Consider the following 17,802-nt stretch of genomic DNA (forward strand, 5'->3'; position numbering starts at 1 on the left):
ACAGGGCCAATAAACTGAAAAAGAAGGCAGCAGACATGAATAAATAGGCATTTATGGACAGGAAATAGCCAATTATCTGAATAAATTCATACTTACAAAACAGGCACTAAACTACTGCAGGCAGATTAGATTTGCTAAAGGAAAATTTTATTAAAAAAAAACCAAAAAAACATTTACTTCTTTTATGTTGCTGTCAAAATTAAACTACTATACAGCTCATGTAGTAATAAAGTTTAATTATTTTACAATGAGAAGATTTGAAATTGACAGTGAGTTTAGTGTTTTCCTTTCCTTCATATATTCTACTTGTATATTCTTTATACATTATGTTTATGAGGGTGGATAGTGATAGAAAAAGGGGAAATGGTTTTAAACAAAGACAGTAGATATTAGGAGGAAGTTTTTCACACAGAGGGTGGTGACACACTGGAACAGGTTGCCTAAGGAGGCTTTGGATGCCCCATCCCTGGAGGCATTCAAGGCCAGGCTGGATGTGGCTCTGGGCAGCCTGGTCTGGTAGTTGGTGACCCTGCACACAGCAGGGGTTGAAACTAGATGATCATTGTGGTCCTTTTCAACCCAGGCCATTCTATGATTCTATGATTTTGAACTCTCTGGAAGATAAGGAGTTAGAAATGAAATTAACAAGACTAGCAAGATACTAAAAGTGCTGCAGTCAGTGCAGATTCACAATCCAAGTTTCATACCTATACACAGGCAGTTAGACTTCTCTTTTGGCTGCAGTGAAGGTTGCAATGCTCTCCTTAAGATAATGAATAACTCTGAATGCTTGATAATGTTAAAATAGGTTAAGACAACTCTAGTACTAAATATTATCACAGAATCGCAAGATCATTAAGATTGGAAAAGACCACAGAGATCACATAGTCCAACCACCAACCCAACTCCACCATTCCCACCAACCATGTCCCTGAGTGCCACATCCACGCGGTTCTTAATCAGCTCCAGGGACAGTGATTCCACTACCACACTGGGCAGCTTGTTTCAATGTGTTATCACTCTTTCAGAGGAGAAGTATTTCCTGATATCCAACCTGAACCTACACGGTGCAACTTCAGACCATTCCTTCTAGTTTATTTCAAAGCAAATACCTCTCAGAAAAGTTTCTGCAACAATATTGCAGCCCTAATCAATTATTATTGGAAGAACCACTTTAGACTCTACTAAGGTCAGTAAAATCATCAGAAAGTCATTACAATACAAGTAATGCAGAAATAATCCTCTCACTCAAAAACAGAAAACAAAAACGATGCCCAGTTGAAGCAAAAAGATACAAAACACAAGGATTGTAGAATTGCATTAATGTAAAATTACAGTGCTTATGTCAGAGTTACAAGCTTCAATGTCTCAGGAAGTTACAGCACTCTTTGCAACATTACAGTACCTGCTACCCTTTGTTTAGGTTAAAATAAGCTGACAATTCAATTCTACCTGTGTGATTTTCCCACAGGTATAAAAATAGTCTGAATTGCACCATATCTATGAGAGATTAACTACAAAATGTGTCTCTGTTGTCTTTTTGACGCATATTCCTCCATGAATCTGTTTGTTATTTTCTAAAAGCATACAAAGGGGTTGGAAGTGACATGGAAATTTTTCTAGTGAAATCCCTTATCATTTTACATGAAGAATATCCTCAGAATACTCTTCAGATTATTTCATAAAAATCAAAGATTATTTCATTATAGAATGCCACCACTGTGCTTTATAAGAATCTTGGTAAAAAGCACCAACACCTTTACTAAGTCAGGTGAAAGTGTATTTCTCATCCTGTTTCACATCCCCTCCTTTAGGAAAGGGGAAAATCCTGCAGGAGGTGCAGCTGGCTTGCACCTCACTCAGAGAAGATGCTGAAGCTTGAGGAGCATTGCCAAGGCAACTGCATCAGCAGCATGCTCTTCAATTCAAAGACAAAACATTCAATATACAATTACACTGTACAAACAATTGTGATTCTTTCCATTGGTAGCTTTTTCCTAGAAAACAAACAAACAACTACGCTTGTTTTATACCAAGTTTTCCTGAAAAACAAACAAACAAACAAACATCTTAGTTTTTAGTTTTCTTTGCATGAAAGCAAAACAGAAAAGAAAGCCTGTTCATTAAGGCATTATCTAAGCTCTAAACTATTCTGGAAAGACTATAACTTTCATTAAAATCAGTAGTAAAATCTGCCAAACCTTTTTTTCTATCAAATTTTCCTACAAACAAAGTGAAAAAAAACCAAAAACAAACAAACAAACAACAACAAAAAAAAAACCGAATTTTGAATACTTCAATTTCTTATCACACTATTGTTTCTATATTGCTGGTGAGAGGAAAAGTTCAGCTTTGGTGAAGTACTGAGTATGATAATCTATGGCAAAAATAGCCATTAATTCCACAGACAGATTTTCAAACATGGCTTGAAAAATGGTATATCACCTTCAGTGAATGTTAGCTTTTAGGATAGTCTGACTATTTTCATTACTCTTCTACTCCATGTTATGAAGTCCTTTCACTGCACACCTGCGACTAGGCTTGAAGTGATGGGAAGGGACAATGGAACAATGCCCCTGGCTAGATGACATGTCCAGGATGAGAAATGGAGATATATCCTCCCATACCATGCCAGTGAACACTAACAAGCAACACCTGGATCTGGATTTTCAGGTCTGGAGACAAGTGAAGGGAGAAAAAGTCATGTGAGTATGTCAAGTTCATGCACCAAGTACGATAGGGAAGTAGCTGCAAAAACATGGTGCAGTTCCCACTGAAGATACAAGGGGAATCTAACACTTCCTCTGAAAATGTCTTCAATGTGTTAATTACCCAAACTGCTAGGAATAGGATTTCTGATTTATTTTTAATTTGAATATATCTGGCCTTTGGTTCTTTTTATGCCTTTCTCTACTAGGCTAAAAAAGCCGTTGGTACCCCTTATTTTCTTCTAGTGAAATTACTCACATACCACAAGCATATATCTTCTTGATCTTCCTTTTGATATGCTAAACACCTCCAGCTCCCTATGTATTTCCTTGGATCATGTCTCCTACAGCCCTCAAATGACTTTTTGTAACTTTTCTGATCCAGTGAATTTCTCCTGCATCCTTTTTAAAGTATGGAAACCAGAGCTATGTGTAGTATTTTATTATCAGCAGGTCTGAGAGACAAAAATCGCCTCCCCTCTCTAGTTCTAACAGAACCTGGAATGTAAGACCGCTTTGGCACCCTGGTGAAATATCCTTGCTAATGAATGAGATACAAAGGTAGCGACATGACATAGAAGGCCTCTTAAAAGCCAGGTGGCCAGGCAAGGGAGAGGCAGCAGATAGCGAGATCATTTTCTCACATGACAAAATAAAGCATTAAAGAGGAATTGGCACAATCCTAAGTGATAGGGACAGAAAAGCACCACTTGGCTACAACCCAGGTAACTTAATTATCGTCATGACTTGTTCAGAAAGACAGCCTTTTAACTCCACTGTGATCCAGGTCTATGCTGCTCCAAAGGACGCCCAGGAGAGGAAACTGTGCAATTCTGCAATTAGAACTGAGCTGGACGTACATCAGAAGAAGTGAGGCATGAACTGCTACAATTTGTGAGACTTCGTAGCCTTTATGTGCTGAGTAAAATGTTCCAGCAAAACCAGGAAACAAATGGAAAGCGGAAATTCTGCAAGGCATGACAGAAAATGATATGGCTCAAACAGACAGGACTGCAGTTACGTGAAGTTCTTGGAAGAAAAAGAGAGTGTCATTTTTAAGCAGAGAGATAATGAGAAAGAAATGAAATTACAGACCCCACGTGGTTCTTGTGATAGGTGGTGAAGAGAGGAGACAATCTGAAAACCAGCAAAGTTCCCCAAGGCATTGGAGTGGTGGCTCAGCTAAATGGGACAGTGACAGGAAGTGTGACAGCAGCTGAGGAGCAGCTGTAAGGGCATTCAGGAGCAAAGCAGCAAAACATGCGAAGCAGAAAAGAGCCTTGCAGCATGTGGTAAGTCTGTCTGGATAATGGAAGCATGAGAGCTGCATGAAATATGGAGCAGCCTCACTGGCCAGTGAGCCAGACCTGAATGCAGACAATTGTGTATGCTTAGCTGGAAGAAATATGGTGCATGCCACAAAATCCTGCTGATGGATTTTGAAATGACAGCTCAACATTTTTTAAGCATAACTCCTTGCCATAACACTTCAGATTTATGTCTGAAGTTGTGTAGACAACAGAAAGGACTTGCAGATGTTTTATTATGAGATACTTCCTATATCATCTTTGCAGCACAGTCATATGCTATAGACATGCAATGTAAGGGCTATCATCATGTAGTTTCTTTATCTCAAAATTAATACTTTCCTTTGCTAAACAATCTTTTGCTTTGAGAAACACTTTTTTTCCTACCTGGTTCTCACTACATGAGGTAATCCAAATAACTCTGCAAAATCTTTCATATGATAACAATCCATATCTTCCAGAAAACCTCACAAACCTGTATCTACACCACTAATTGTTCTTTTCATTTATTACCATGGTCACAGATCTCAGTAGCCATTAAAGTTATCATTCTCCCTTTCTCTTATTTCCTGGCAGAGTAATTTCCATATGCAGGACATACAAGACAGAAGAAGGGTGTACTAATCCAGTGTGCATGCAGCGTTCTCTGTCTCAATTACTACTGAATTTGGAGAAGTATACAGAAACACTTCTCAATAAATTTGTGGATAATATGTTATTATAATATGTGAATAATTTGTGAATAATTTGTGAATGTATGTTAAAAGAAAGTTGCTGAAGATTTTTAAGACAAAGATAATCCTTTCTTGCTTTTTAAAAGAACAGCAATGCCTTAGCATTATTAGGTGCAAAGACCAAATTTTAAGATGTGCTATTTACACCCAGCTCTCTTTGAAAATGATAAGAAATGGAGATGGACAAGCACATCGCAGGATTTGTCAAGGGCAGGCCTGTCAGAAGCATTTTTAGATGTTAATGCTTTTGGCAATACGTTCTTACACAGAGAAAAGCATCTTCAATGATGTAACTTTAATCATCGTGTATAATACACATAGGCCATTGACTGTATGCTTGTCTGTGTTTACACAGAACTGCTGTGTAAATCAGACATATGCACAACTCAAAACTCAAATTACAATAAACTATTAAATAATAAATTTGAACTTTGAAAATATCTTTCCAGAACTACTGCAACATGCAGAAATTTTCAAATCACTATGAAAAGAAAAATCAAAATTTATATATAATACAGTACCATCACATTAACATACCAACAAATCCAAGAAAAAAAAGAACAACCAACTTTTTCTTTCCAGAGAATTCTGTCAAAAACGTATGCTTAGTGTCCATCCCTTAACTATATATGCATGCGGAAATATCAGTTCAGCTGATACACTATTCAGTTCTCTGCTTACAATGTTCGGGGTCCTGTAGTGAAATTATGTAAGTTTGGGTAGAAAAATAATACTGAAAAAGGCTTAAATATTTTATATAGAAATCCCACTTCAGTTTAGAGCTGTGAGTAGTATATCAGTGTGTCTTCAGATTAATAATGCAGCAGTATGGCTCTCATTGTGCTTCCTTTCATGTGCACCCAAAAAACCCTCTACTGCTTCACTACTATGAAAAAATTAAAACATAACTGATTAGCTGTTTAAAAAAATAAAACCAAAGTACTTAATTTTCAGTATTTCACCTTTAACATCCATTTTAAGAGGAAGAAATTAAATATTTTATAGTGTGTACACATTTGCACAAATACAAAAGTCTGAATTTTAATAACAATGTTCAGAGACATTATGGGATGTTTCACTTTCTGACAGGAATATTTAATACATAGCTTTAATGAGTTTAAAATACAGAAGGTCTTCTGCTGTTCTTCATTGGCATCGCATTTGATAAAACATAGTAACAACTACAGAAAATAGATTTAGATGAAGTCTGCAGATATTTCCTAACATAAGATAGGAGTAAAACTCAATGTCATTTTAAAGATAAACATGCATTTTTCATACAAATAAATAATGCTATAAATTCTGCTGTACTGGGATGCAAATAACTTCAGCTGGAAAAAACTGCATGACATGGGATTTACTTATCCTGCACGTTCACAGAAACAACTTGTTCTCTGACAGCACTCATTCTTGGCAATTTATTGCAGCTGTCAGCAGCCAATTTGTTCAGATTACTGCTCTGCATAAAGGTGTAACAATCATGAGGATTTATTAGCTGATTATCGTAAAGGTGACAGTCAGGATCGCCTTCGAAAATGCAGATGATAAGGAATTTTAATAATTACACAAAGATTAATATCATTTCACCTCCGTTTTGATCTTGGAATTATCTACATAAAATTATTGCAGTATGTGTTTTTAATCACAGTAGTGTATTGACTCAATATGGTAATGATTTACTCACTGAAAAAACATGAATATTAAATGTACTCAGACTGAACAATATCCACATATACATTTGTGTTTCTACCTATCAGATGAAATAATGACTAATACTGTAAGTTCTCATAGAATCATAGAATCACAGAATTGCCCAGGTTGGAAAAGACCTTGAAGATCATTGAGCCCAACCATGACCTAACCATACTACCCTAACTAACAACCCGCCACTAAATCATGAACCTGAGCACCACATCCAAACGGTTTTTAAACACATCCAGTGGTGGTGACTCAACCACCTCCCTGGGGAGCCCATTCCAGCGCTTAACAACCCTTTCTGTAAAGAAGTGTTTCCTGATATCCAACCTAAACCTACCCTGGTGCAATTTAAGGCCTGTCACCTGTCACCAGTGAGAAGAGACCAGGATGACTTCCCTAGGAATGGAGTTTACCACACCACTCCTGATACAAGCCAGGATGCCATTGGTCTTCTTGGCCACTTGGGCACACTGCTGGCTCATAATCAGCCGACTGTCCATCAGTACAGCAAGGTCCCTTTCTGTCAGGCAGCCTTCTAGCCACTCCTCCCCAAGCCTGTAGGGTTGCCTGGGGTTGTTATGACTCATGTTCAGTGGAATGTAAAAAAGTTGCCTTAATGATTTCAAGGACTGATATTTTCTGAACCAAAACATCTTTAGACCTTATGTCACTTGTTCTTAATTTTTTTGTTTAAATATTCTTCTGAAGAACATCAGAATTTGATCTGTAACTTCTTATGGTGTGAAACTTAACTATGGTAAAGTTCCGTCATACGAATCAGCAGGTGAACACAAATATAATCTTCTCCAAGTTTTTGTATGAGATCTTTTAGGAGGCTTTTGAATCCTAAAATAAACACTGAAATGGTTCTCAGACTTCTTTTGGGAGAGGTATTCTTAGATGGAAGTTCACAATGCTCTACTTTTTTTATACTCACATGGGGAACACATGCAATTGCAACTCAGATGTATTTGACGAACACATAATGCTCAAAATTAAGAATGGAAATAAAGCAATCAGCATCTCATTTCAAGAACCACCACACTGAACTTGTCTGGGTACCAAAATGAAGATGGAACTTTATGTTAGTTCTGTGACAGGTATATCTGTCTCCTCTGAATTAGGATGCCATACTGTTGCTATCACACTTAATACTCTGAATACTTTCCTCTTTCTTAGAAGACAACCCTGCCACTACTGTTCTCTCACACAGCCCCAAAGCCAATATCTCACTCCCATGTCTTTAGCCTTCTCTAATACCTTTTCTCCATCTTCATGCCCTCAAAAAGATAGCAATTCCCAGCTCTCAAAGTCTGAGCACACATGCCATCTGCACTTTGTCACATCCTTACTTCCTCCTGGCTCTCCACCACACTACAAGGCTCACAGAAGTTTGTGTTCTTGATTCACTTTTTTTTTTTTTTTTTTTTAAATTTCATTGAGGTGCAACTGAAACAAAATATATGCCAGGAGAAATTATGACATAAATTATAGACATGAATAAAACAGCGAATTTAGCAGAGGACAAGTAAGTCAATTCAAGGACACTTCAGTACCCGTTTCTGCAAGGCACATTGTGCTTGTCCTGTAACCCTCTAACCAGGAACCCTGTCTTGCAGAAGCCTGGTAAACATGGTAGCTCCCACACTGTCACTCAACCCTAGAGCACAACAGAGTTCAGCACCTCTGGTGGCCCATGAGCCAGCCAGCACAAGCTTGGATGGGAGATTATGAGAGTGCTGCCATGCTTATCCACACCAAGATGCTGAGGGAACAGGGATGCTCGTGTTTTCCGTCCCCACAGTCAGTTTATTCTGGAAACTAAACTAGTTTCTGGGACTCTCCATAGCAAAGCAGCTCACCATTTTGCACCTTCCAGTACTGCTCCTAAACAACCTTTTTCAGACTGTTTCCTCAACTCTCTGGTTTGCCATTTCTTTCAATACATAAGATGTCTTTCAACAACTACAGCTTCTCTGTAACCACAGTTAGGTCAGATGGGAATTTCTCAAGACAAAATAGTTTTTACTCTCATTTAATAAAATTATTTCTATGTACTACTTGCACATTATTCAAGAAGGTAGGAAGATTGTAACAAGATGAAAAAGATTATTCTCCATCACTGAGCTTACGCTAGAACACTACCCTTTTATTTCCTTCCTACGTGTTTCCTGGACACTGATTTAAAATATTTAGTTTATTTTATGTGCCTTAAAAAAGCCATGGAACTTCACTCATGTGCTTTATAAAATTAACACGTATTTATCATAGTATATGCAGAGAACAAGTCCTCAACTTTACGAAACAGCCTCAAAATGAGCAACTGGGTAGAGAGGTCCCTGGAAAGTAGAACTGTCAAGTGTCAGTGATTTTCATGCACAGTGACTCGAAAAGAGAATTAGGGAGGGTGAGTATTAAGACCTATCTTTGTGTTCAGATTGAGCTTGACAAATGACAAAATTTTTCATGGAAATCTTCATGTGTAATGTGTTTGCAAGTTGCATTATCCAGAGATGTAGTACCACCTGAAGGTGAAATGAGAAAAGTGTCTGAAAGGACAAAGTGAAGAGGGATTATAAGCACACTGGTAGCCAAAAATGTCAAAAAAATCAAGAGCAGAGAGATTTTGGTAGAAATACCATGGATTTTGTTAATGTCAGTTCAATACTGCAGAAACACCAAAGGAGAGCTTTATCAGAGGAAGGATTTTTTGGTATTTATGCTATATAAAAAGTACATATCTAGGCAAACGAAAAATAAAAAACAAGATAAAAAAAAAGTAAAGAAAAATTAAATGCTCTGAGCATTTTTCATCAAGGGAAGATTTCCCATACTATCACATTTCCTGTGCTTTAATAAAATGTAGAAATTACTTGATGCTTACTACTGGACAGTCTTCAGTTACTAAAAAGAAATACACTCAAATTTAAAATAGTTCAAAATTTGTATGAGTCTGAAGAGCTATCTACATAGCAGTGTGCTTTAAGTTACAAATGTTCCTTATACTTCCCTAATTTCCCCACTGAATTCTTATTTAGATACTGGAACAAAAAATTTATCTATTTTATGACATTCTCTTCAAAATACTTAAAAAATACTATTTTAATCACAGCAATAATAATAATTTAAGTATTGCTTTGATGATAGTATTCTGAAATCATACATCAGAACTCCAAAACTTGCCATGTTTTGGATAACAAAGTTAAAGCTAAGCAGGAAACAGAAATGATTTCTCAAGGTTTACCACATACTGAAATATGCCTAATTGATTACATTACTTCAGAAAAATAGCCACTGCTGACATATGTGCTGACTGAAGTACAAAAAAACCCTTCAAATATATATGAACTTCAAATATAAACATATCATCTCATCCAGAGAGTTTTATGGTATAAAATAAAATTCCACCATGTATACTTTGACAAGTGTTTTTGTCCAATATTAAGGCTGCTTGTCTGCCAAAGACCGCATCTTTTCTGACTTCCAATTATTTATGGTACAATTAAACACACAATATTATCTGACTGATCCAAATAAACCTAAATAGTTGCAAAAGAAGAAAAAGGTTTGTAGAAACATAAACACATCTGTAGGATTTCCATTTCTCATTTAAACATCCCCTAAAAGGAATCCTATTAGTTGGTAGTATCAGTTTCCCAATGAAAGCACCTATAACCAGTGTTCTCAAAATCAAAGTAGACAATTGTCAGACAGAAGACTGACAATTCTTTTTATTGAGAAAGTAAGGATATCTACTACAGTATGACATAAATACTTATCTGAGCTTTCAAAGTAGCACTGACTGTACAGCATCTATAAGACAGATTTTTTTTCCCTCATTAGATAACAGCTAATGCCACTGTTATAAAGTATTAGTATATATCATTTTCTAACACCGTAAAAACAAGCAAAATCACACAAATTTCTTGAAGTGTATGTAGCCCAAGAAGACTCTAATTTCATTCACCAAGTAGATTAAAACAATAAGAACAACATTTTGATGTCATGTGTGTATTACAAGTCATGAGAATTATTTCTCCTTCAAGCCATACCTCGTAATATGGAACCTGCCGCATCTTGATTAGACTTCCAGTCATGGGATTCTTACTTTGGAAAACCTATGCCTATCAATTGGTAAAAGCTGCCACCTACTGGTCAATAGAAATTATTTTACACCATCAAAGTAAAGAATAAAATAAATGCAGCAAACTGTACTCATACTTCGTAAAAAATCCTCTGCCACCTTTAAAAAAAAATAAAAAAAAGGCAGGAACAAATGGTCATAAGAAACAGTTTCATCGCCAAGGCTTATTTTAATCATCTGTTCTCACCCCCAGAGAACTAGAAGGCTATAACTGTACAAACCTGCCAATAAAATCATCCTTTTTGCCAGCATCTTTGTCCCACACGGTAATATCAATAATTCCACCTCGTTCTTCATAGAGATGAAAGTCAAACTGCTCTCTCCACTGAGGATTCAAAGTTTTTGGCATAATCTGAAAAGAGCACAAAAAGAAAGTCATACTACATTGTGTAGGCATACTGTTTTTTAAATTCTAAATTTGATATTTAGAGCCTGTCCTTAAAGTTTTTTTGTAGTATAATAATATTAAGGAGTGAGAATTTTAAACACAGTAATTAAAAAAAACTATTGGTCAGCTCTATCATGCTTATGTGACACATCAGCAACCTCCAAAATCTTTCAGCCTGTCACCTTCAAAAGCATCCAGAACAAAGGGCTTACCCTGGGAATGGAACCATTTTTCTGTAGAATAATCATGCCCTACCTTGAGTGACAGTTAGCTACAAAGTGTCTCAGCCTAAAGGAAAACAAAGCACCTGAAATGACAAGTAGATGGTTACTGAAAAGACTTAAACAGAAACAATTTGATGATCTCCTTCTTCCCCAGCTTCAGAGACACTTGGAGAAAAATGATACCATGGTATCTTACGGAAGAATAATCTTTTACTTTAATTTTAAGAAACAAGAATTGGAGAAAAAAAACTGACAGAAGTCTGCAGGTTACTCCCCTTCCTCTGCAGCTAATATAAAAATAATTTTCTGAATTGTTTTCGGTCCAACTACTCTCAAAAATCATACCTGACTTCAATGAATTTCAGTCTATGTACTTGTAAACATGCTCTGCAGTACAGAAAGCTTGCAGTTTTTATAACCAAAATGCAAAAGCAGTTGTCACACCCATCCTAAGCAAAAATTGAAGCTGCTGAGTACCTTGTTTATGAAGATATCACTCTTTTCTATGTTGATGAAACTGCCTTGAAAAAAATTGAACATTAATAAAGATCAAGAGATAATGGTCCTATTAAAATATTAAAGTCCTAAAAGCCTGAGAATCGATTTCTCAATTTTGTTTTGTACATGAGAAGATACGTGAGATTAAAAAAACAAAACAAAACGAAAACCCACATTTTTTCAAACTGAATAACTATCACAAAATTGAGTGACAACAGTGGTGAAAAAGTAGGTAAATATGTACTCTGGAGTGGGTAACAGGAAATAAAAACACTGAATTCTAGCTAACTGACTTTTCAGGCATTTGATAGGAAATCCCTGCTACATAAGGGTCCTGATGCCATTTCATAGGTGCAATCTCAGTACTATGCACTGTAAATTGCTTATCACAAAGAATTTTTAAAAGTGGATGAAACGGTAAAATACTAATAAATATGTGTGTATACATATATTGATCACATAGCACCTGTGCAGGTCCAATTCATACCACAAAAAAAAGGTAAAGAACTGACACTCCATCCATCATAACACAACAAAGATACTGAAAGTTGATCAAAGGAACAAATACATTCCCAAATATTGAACATCTGTGTGAAAACAACTGGCAAGCAATTGTAATGCAAAGAATTTACACTTCCTATCAGGTTTACTTTTTTACAGAAGAAAACATGTGAATTGTTTTCACAAAATAAATAAAATGCAGATAGTGTTAAATAGTATCTAGAGGATATTGAAAGTGAAGATATGCCAATTAGACCATGTGTTTTCTATTGATGCTGCTGAAACACTAATATTTCTGACATACCCTTTGCTATAAATTTCTAAATATGCTTGTCATTTTGTGCCCATTAGCCAAAATCATTACAGACAATGATCTTTCAATATTCACCTCTGAAAAATACCTTTCCCGTATTTCAAACTGGTAAGCATATATTCTGATTTTGTTTGAGATGCCTGAGAAAGAAATGCATTTCTTCAGTCTTTCATTTTGTTTGCCTCAAAATGAGTTACTGAAAAGAATTCATGTGAATACTTGATAGAAAACGGAATTTTTTTTCTGATTTTCAGAAACCAAATAATGACAGAGAAGCTGTCTCTAATATCCCAGGTGAATTTGAAAACAATACATGCATATATACAAACAGAACTGGACCTGACTTCCATGATAAGCAGTTCAAATTCAGCAGACAGACTGTGATCTGAATTAGGGCTCCTGACAGAATTTTCTTACCTAAAATTTTAGAAATACCAAGGTACATTTTCAAAACCTTAATTAAACACAGTAGTTAAGGAGCAGGAAAAAACACCTACTTAAAACCCCTTTCACACCTACTTAAAACCCCTTTTTGATTCTTGCGTGATTCTTGACAAAATGTTCAGAGTACCAATTCCCTGTTCAAGAGAAGATGGGAACTAAAAAAAAAAAAAGCCAAAAAATCTGTATGGAAAATACAGTGTGCCTCCTTACTCAATTACAGTTTTAGCAGTCTTTTTTGTTGTCCAGTACTATTTTTGTTTATAATTAAATAAAACAAAATATTTGAATAAATATTGAGGTACTCTGGCAGTTATATATGATCATGCAAAAAAACCCACAAAAGCAAAACCAAACACATCCAGGAAGAAACACAGAGAATTTCAAACATGGTCTAAGTGCAGTTTAGGTCACAGTTAGATTTACCTTGCTCTTATACTTCTGATGCCCCAGCCGGAATTTCACGTAAGGATCACTCAGCCCATTTGCATCCATCGCCTTAAGTTCACGGCCTTCAATCAAGGTAATACTGACTATTCCTCTCCATAGCTGAGATTTTCTGTGCAGATCTGAGAGACGTAAGCTCTGGGTCTGAAACTTCAGGGAAATAAAAACATAAATTTAGTTAAGACAAATCCAGAATTTTTCTCTGCATTTTAATGTTCCTCTTCATACTATCATGAATGCAAAACAACCATCTTAAGCCATTTTTTAGTTATTTGTCAGTATACAAGCGAACCACATTATGAAGAATTACTTGGAGAGTAAATGGTAACAAATGCACACATAATGGCATATGCTGCTTTTGCAGAATGCATGCTAACACTGATTAAGAGAATTTCTGAAACAGGAATTTCGGTTTCCCTGCTTCACTTCTTCCCCTGCCAAGAGAACTAAGAACAAGTAGACATTACACATTCTCTTATATTACTTGCATATGATTGAATGAACTTGAACAAACACTACAACACACATAAAGAACAGTGAGAAAATGAAACATTCAAATACAAACTTACCATGAGAAACATGGATCAAGGAAAAATGAAACAATAAAATCCTGTACCTGACAACTATCTGCAGTCTCTAAAATGATCTGGTAGTTGTGAGAATCCTTCTTCGTTTTTTTTTTTTTTGGCTCAAAGCTTGCTTCCTGAGGTTTTTCTTGTGATAAGACTCTGAGTGATTTGTCAAGGAGGCAACTGATGGGTGCTAACAATCGACAATCGATTTCGCTTTGGGAACATTTGAAAGCCCCTTCCCCCAGAGCTGCTTGCTCTGTAGAAGAGCGGAAGAGAGTGCTCAGGAGTGTTCACTGGCGGAAGATCTGGCCTGTGACTAAACCGCTCCAGCTTAGTATGGGAGGGCTGGGGGATGATACCATTGTATCCTGCGAAGGCAAGATACAAGTTGGTGCCTCCCTGCTTCCTCTTAACTGCTGGCAAGGCCAGAAAGATAAGAACAAAGGAGGTTCCTGCTGAGATCCCAGAGCCAGAAGCTGCCACCGCAAGGAGAACTGACTCAACCACCTTGGGTTTGAGCTGTCACTCAAAGGAGAGCTGACTCGACCACTTTGGATTTGAGCTGTCACTCCAAAGACAGCTGACTCGACCACTTTGAAGCATTGAAAAGGGGCCATCATCGCCATGGTCATCGTTGTCGTCGTCAATAGAACAACAATGCCCGATGACCCACCACTACTGAGGATCAAAGATGGAACTATGAACCTCACTGGATCCATGGTGGTGACTATGTCCCTCTTGCTGCCTATAAAGACTCCTTGCTTCTTCTTTCCTATCTTCTCTATCACCCTCCTTCCCTTCCCCATTACCCTAATTCATAATAGTGTCCGTCCTCCCCTTCCCCATTTCCCTAATTAAGATCTGCAACAAACTGGTCAGACCAACATTTGAACCGTTGTTTCTTAATCTCATGCCAGGTATATAGATAATAAAAGAGCCTCCTCTCCCTCCTATAAATTGGAGCGAGACAGTAGTCTCAGAAACAGTATGGAAAACTGAATCTATTGAGGACATAGTCATTCAAGACTTTCTTGACAATACATTGCTGGTCCTCTGATTGGAAACGTGCACTTGTGGACTCTCAGCCACTAACTTTCAGGCAAAAAAAAAAATCCACATGGACATGCACAAACCAAACGACCCAAATATTCACTGACAAATTCCTCTATGGGAGAAGGCTGAGTGGGGAGAACAGACAAATCACCTTTGCCTCCTCAGGCATGCCAAATTTGTTTTAGGGTGCATGGGAAGACACCTTTCATTCTACTATTGTATTCATTCAAAATACGACTGCAGAGAGACTTCTCACAAAATTGTCTTTTCTTCAAAGGCAATCAGAGAACCAGGGAGTTCATCTGTGGAGTAGCATTTAACTTAACCTGCTAGATAAAACAGCAGTGTGCCAACAGAGAGCAGAAATCCTACAAAACTTGGGGCACAAGAGGGAAACTCAGTAATCGGAAGAGTTTAACTTACAACATGAAAACATGGTAAATTATAAAACTCAGTGAATTGTAATTTAGCAAAAACATCCTTCATATGGTAGTACACAGACGTTTCAAAACATTTGTGTTGTAAACAAACATAGTTTTTTTCTAATTGTTCCAATTTCTTAGAGTGTTTGGAACCAAAGGAAGACTGAATAGTAGTTATGACTCCACCCCTAATGTATAGTGATGAGATACTGTTGTGGTTAACCTGGAAGGTAGCACAGTGCCGCAGAGTCATCTGCTCACTGCCCTGCTTCCTAAAGGGCTGGGGGAGAGAACTGGAAAAAGAAAAAAAAAAAAAGTAGAACTTGTATGTTGAGATAAAACTCTTTACTAAGATAGAGAACACGAGAACAAGAAAAGGATAACAATTATGAGAAAGATATATATGTATAAATGTATATAACAAGTGATGAAGAAGGAATTGCTCACTGCCACCTGACTGATGACCAATGTACCTGAACAGTGGGAGAGTGCAAGATGAACTCCCACTCTCCTCTGAACTCCTTCTGCTTGGTGTGGTATATAATATCCTTTTGGATACTTTAAGTCAGCTGTCCTAAATCTGTTTTCTGCCAGCTCCTTGGGCCTTTTGCTGTCAATAGCCTTGGCTCTGTACAACACTGCTTAGCAGCAAGCATGAACATCGGTGGTTATCAAGATTGTTTTTCTCCTAGAATCAGAACAGCATCATACCAGATGCTCTGAAGTAAAAAGAAAAGAATCCTTCCTAGGTGAAACTAAGACAGAGATACAGATTGAAGAATCAGAAATATGAGAGAAATACACTTAAAAAGAGATTTCATACTGGGACAGAAGCAGTGACTTGGTTGAGACATTTCAGCAAAGAACATACGTTATTTTCTTTAAAACTTGAATGTCAATCCAACTGTTTCCAGAACGCTATCGTGGAAAATAAGCATTTAATTTTTCTTATAGCTTTGGAGCTCTTTTAAAGTAAAACCTAACCACAATTATTATTAGTGAGGTCTTTACCTCACTGACAGCGTATATTTGATCTAAATTCAACAGCTTTTAAAATAATTAGTTGCATTTGAGCAGCTGCCATCATATTCCATATGAAATGAGATTATTGTTTTTTTTTTTTTTTTTTTATGATCAGTAAGGAGTATAATCAACTAATGTAATTTTCATATGAAGATCCAGCAGAGAGCATAAAATGACAGAGAGGTCAGACAGTTCACAAAAATCAGGCAGAAACCTCGAGAACAGATATGAATGTTTTGGTTCAGAAAGCCCTTTCAGGTCAGTGCCGATCACACTGCTTATGACATGCAAAGAGACCACCAGAGACCAGTAGCATGTTGACTGATAGCAAAGCTGCAGTTCAAATTTCAATCTGCAGGAATAAAGGAAACAGACTGCTAAAAATAAACTGATATGTGCTTGCTGCTGCTTCTTAGAAGCAGGGAATTTGGACAACAGCGCTGCTCTTCTCTTCCTGGCTTTATCAGTAACACACAGGTCCATTAAAAAAGCAAACTGCAGAACGAACACATACTGAAAGTGCAGGGCTACAGCTGAATGGAGCTAAAGCTATTGAGATTTCCTGGACATGAAAGGTACATGGTGTATCATCTTTTACAACAAGAATAACTTCTTCGGTATATTTTTATGTATTTATTTATTTTTACTTCTGTGGGAGATGGAACAGCATCTGAACAGACAAATTAACCACTCTTCTATTCCTGGCAAAGTCATCCTTACCGTCAGATACTACAGACATAGGTATAATCTCTAATTTCTAAACAGGAAGTTGAAAAAAGTAAATAAGAATACTTAGATTCCAAGTCAAACTTGCCAAAAGCTAAAATTCAGGAGAAAAATTAAAGACTTGTTTCATATTGTAGAGTTCTTTCCCTATCAAGTTCATTTCATTTCATAGAGCGAGGCAGATGCATTATTTCTAGATACCTCTTCAGGTATCTGAGCCAGCCATAGCAGGCCACAACCCTTAGCATGATGTGAGAGCAGAAGTAAACCCACAATATTTATGTAAAAGAAAGATACCAACACGTATCTTTCTAGGTTATTCCAATAAAATAATATTTATTAAGACTTGCTCTTAACTACCTTATTTCCCTCAAAGTAATTAATGAATACTGCATCCTGGCTTCACTCTTTACCACAGACTGATAGCAACATGAAAAAACGGCATAGTTTTTCTGGGAATTTCTCTGGGAATAGGTATACAGCTATATTTCATAATACTTCCATCTGTAATTGGAGATACTGCCTACATGATGTCACAGTTCTGAAAGAAGCAAAATCAAGATCTCAGGCCATTGTAGATAACTATACACATATACATATATA

The 17,802-nt window shown here is 36.8% G+C and overlaps 1 protein-coding gene across 6 annotated transcripts in view; it reads right to left on the reverse strand.

Moving 5' to 3' along the window:
- MCTP1 (multiple C2 and transmembrane domain containing 1) overlaps positions 1 to 17,802 on the reverse strand; it is a 200,006-nt gene that overhangs the window by 118,823 nt on the left and 63,381 nt on the right. For all 6 annotated transcript variants that reach the window (XM_042822881.1, XM_042822882.1, XM_042822878.1 and 3 more), the window contains 2 exons: positions 13,383 to 13,553; positions 10,813 to 10,943 (listed from right to left, as the gene is read on the reverse strand). In XM_042822881.1, coding sequence (XP_042678815.1) covers positions 10,813 to 10,943; positions 13,383 to 13,553 — 302 coding nt within the window. The remainder of the gene's footprint in view (positions 1 to 10,812; positions 10,944 to 13,382; positions 13,554 to 17,802) is intronic.

Source organism: Centrocercus urophasianus, unplaced genomic scaffold (assembly GCF_019232065.1).
Source record: "Centrocercus urophasianus isolate 14NV4802_14NV808 unplaced genomic scaffold, USGS_Curo_1.0 seq_21, whole genome shotgun sequence".
NCBI lineage: Eukaryota > Metazoa > Chordata > Aves > Galliformes > Phasianidae > Centrocercus > Centrocercus urophasianus.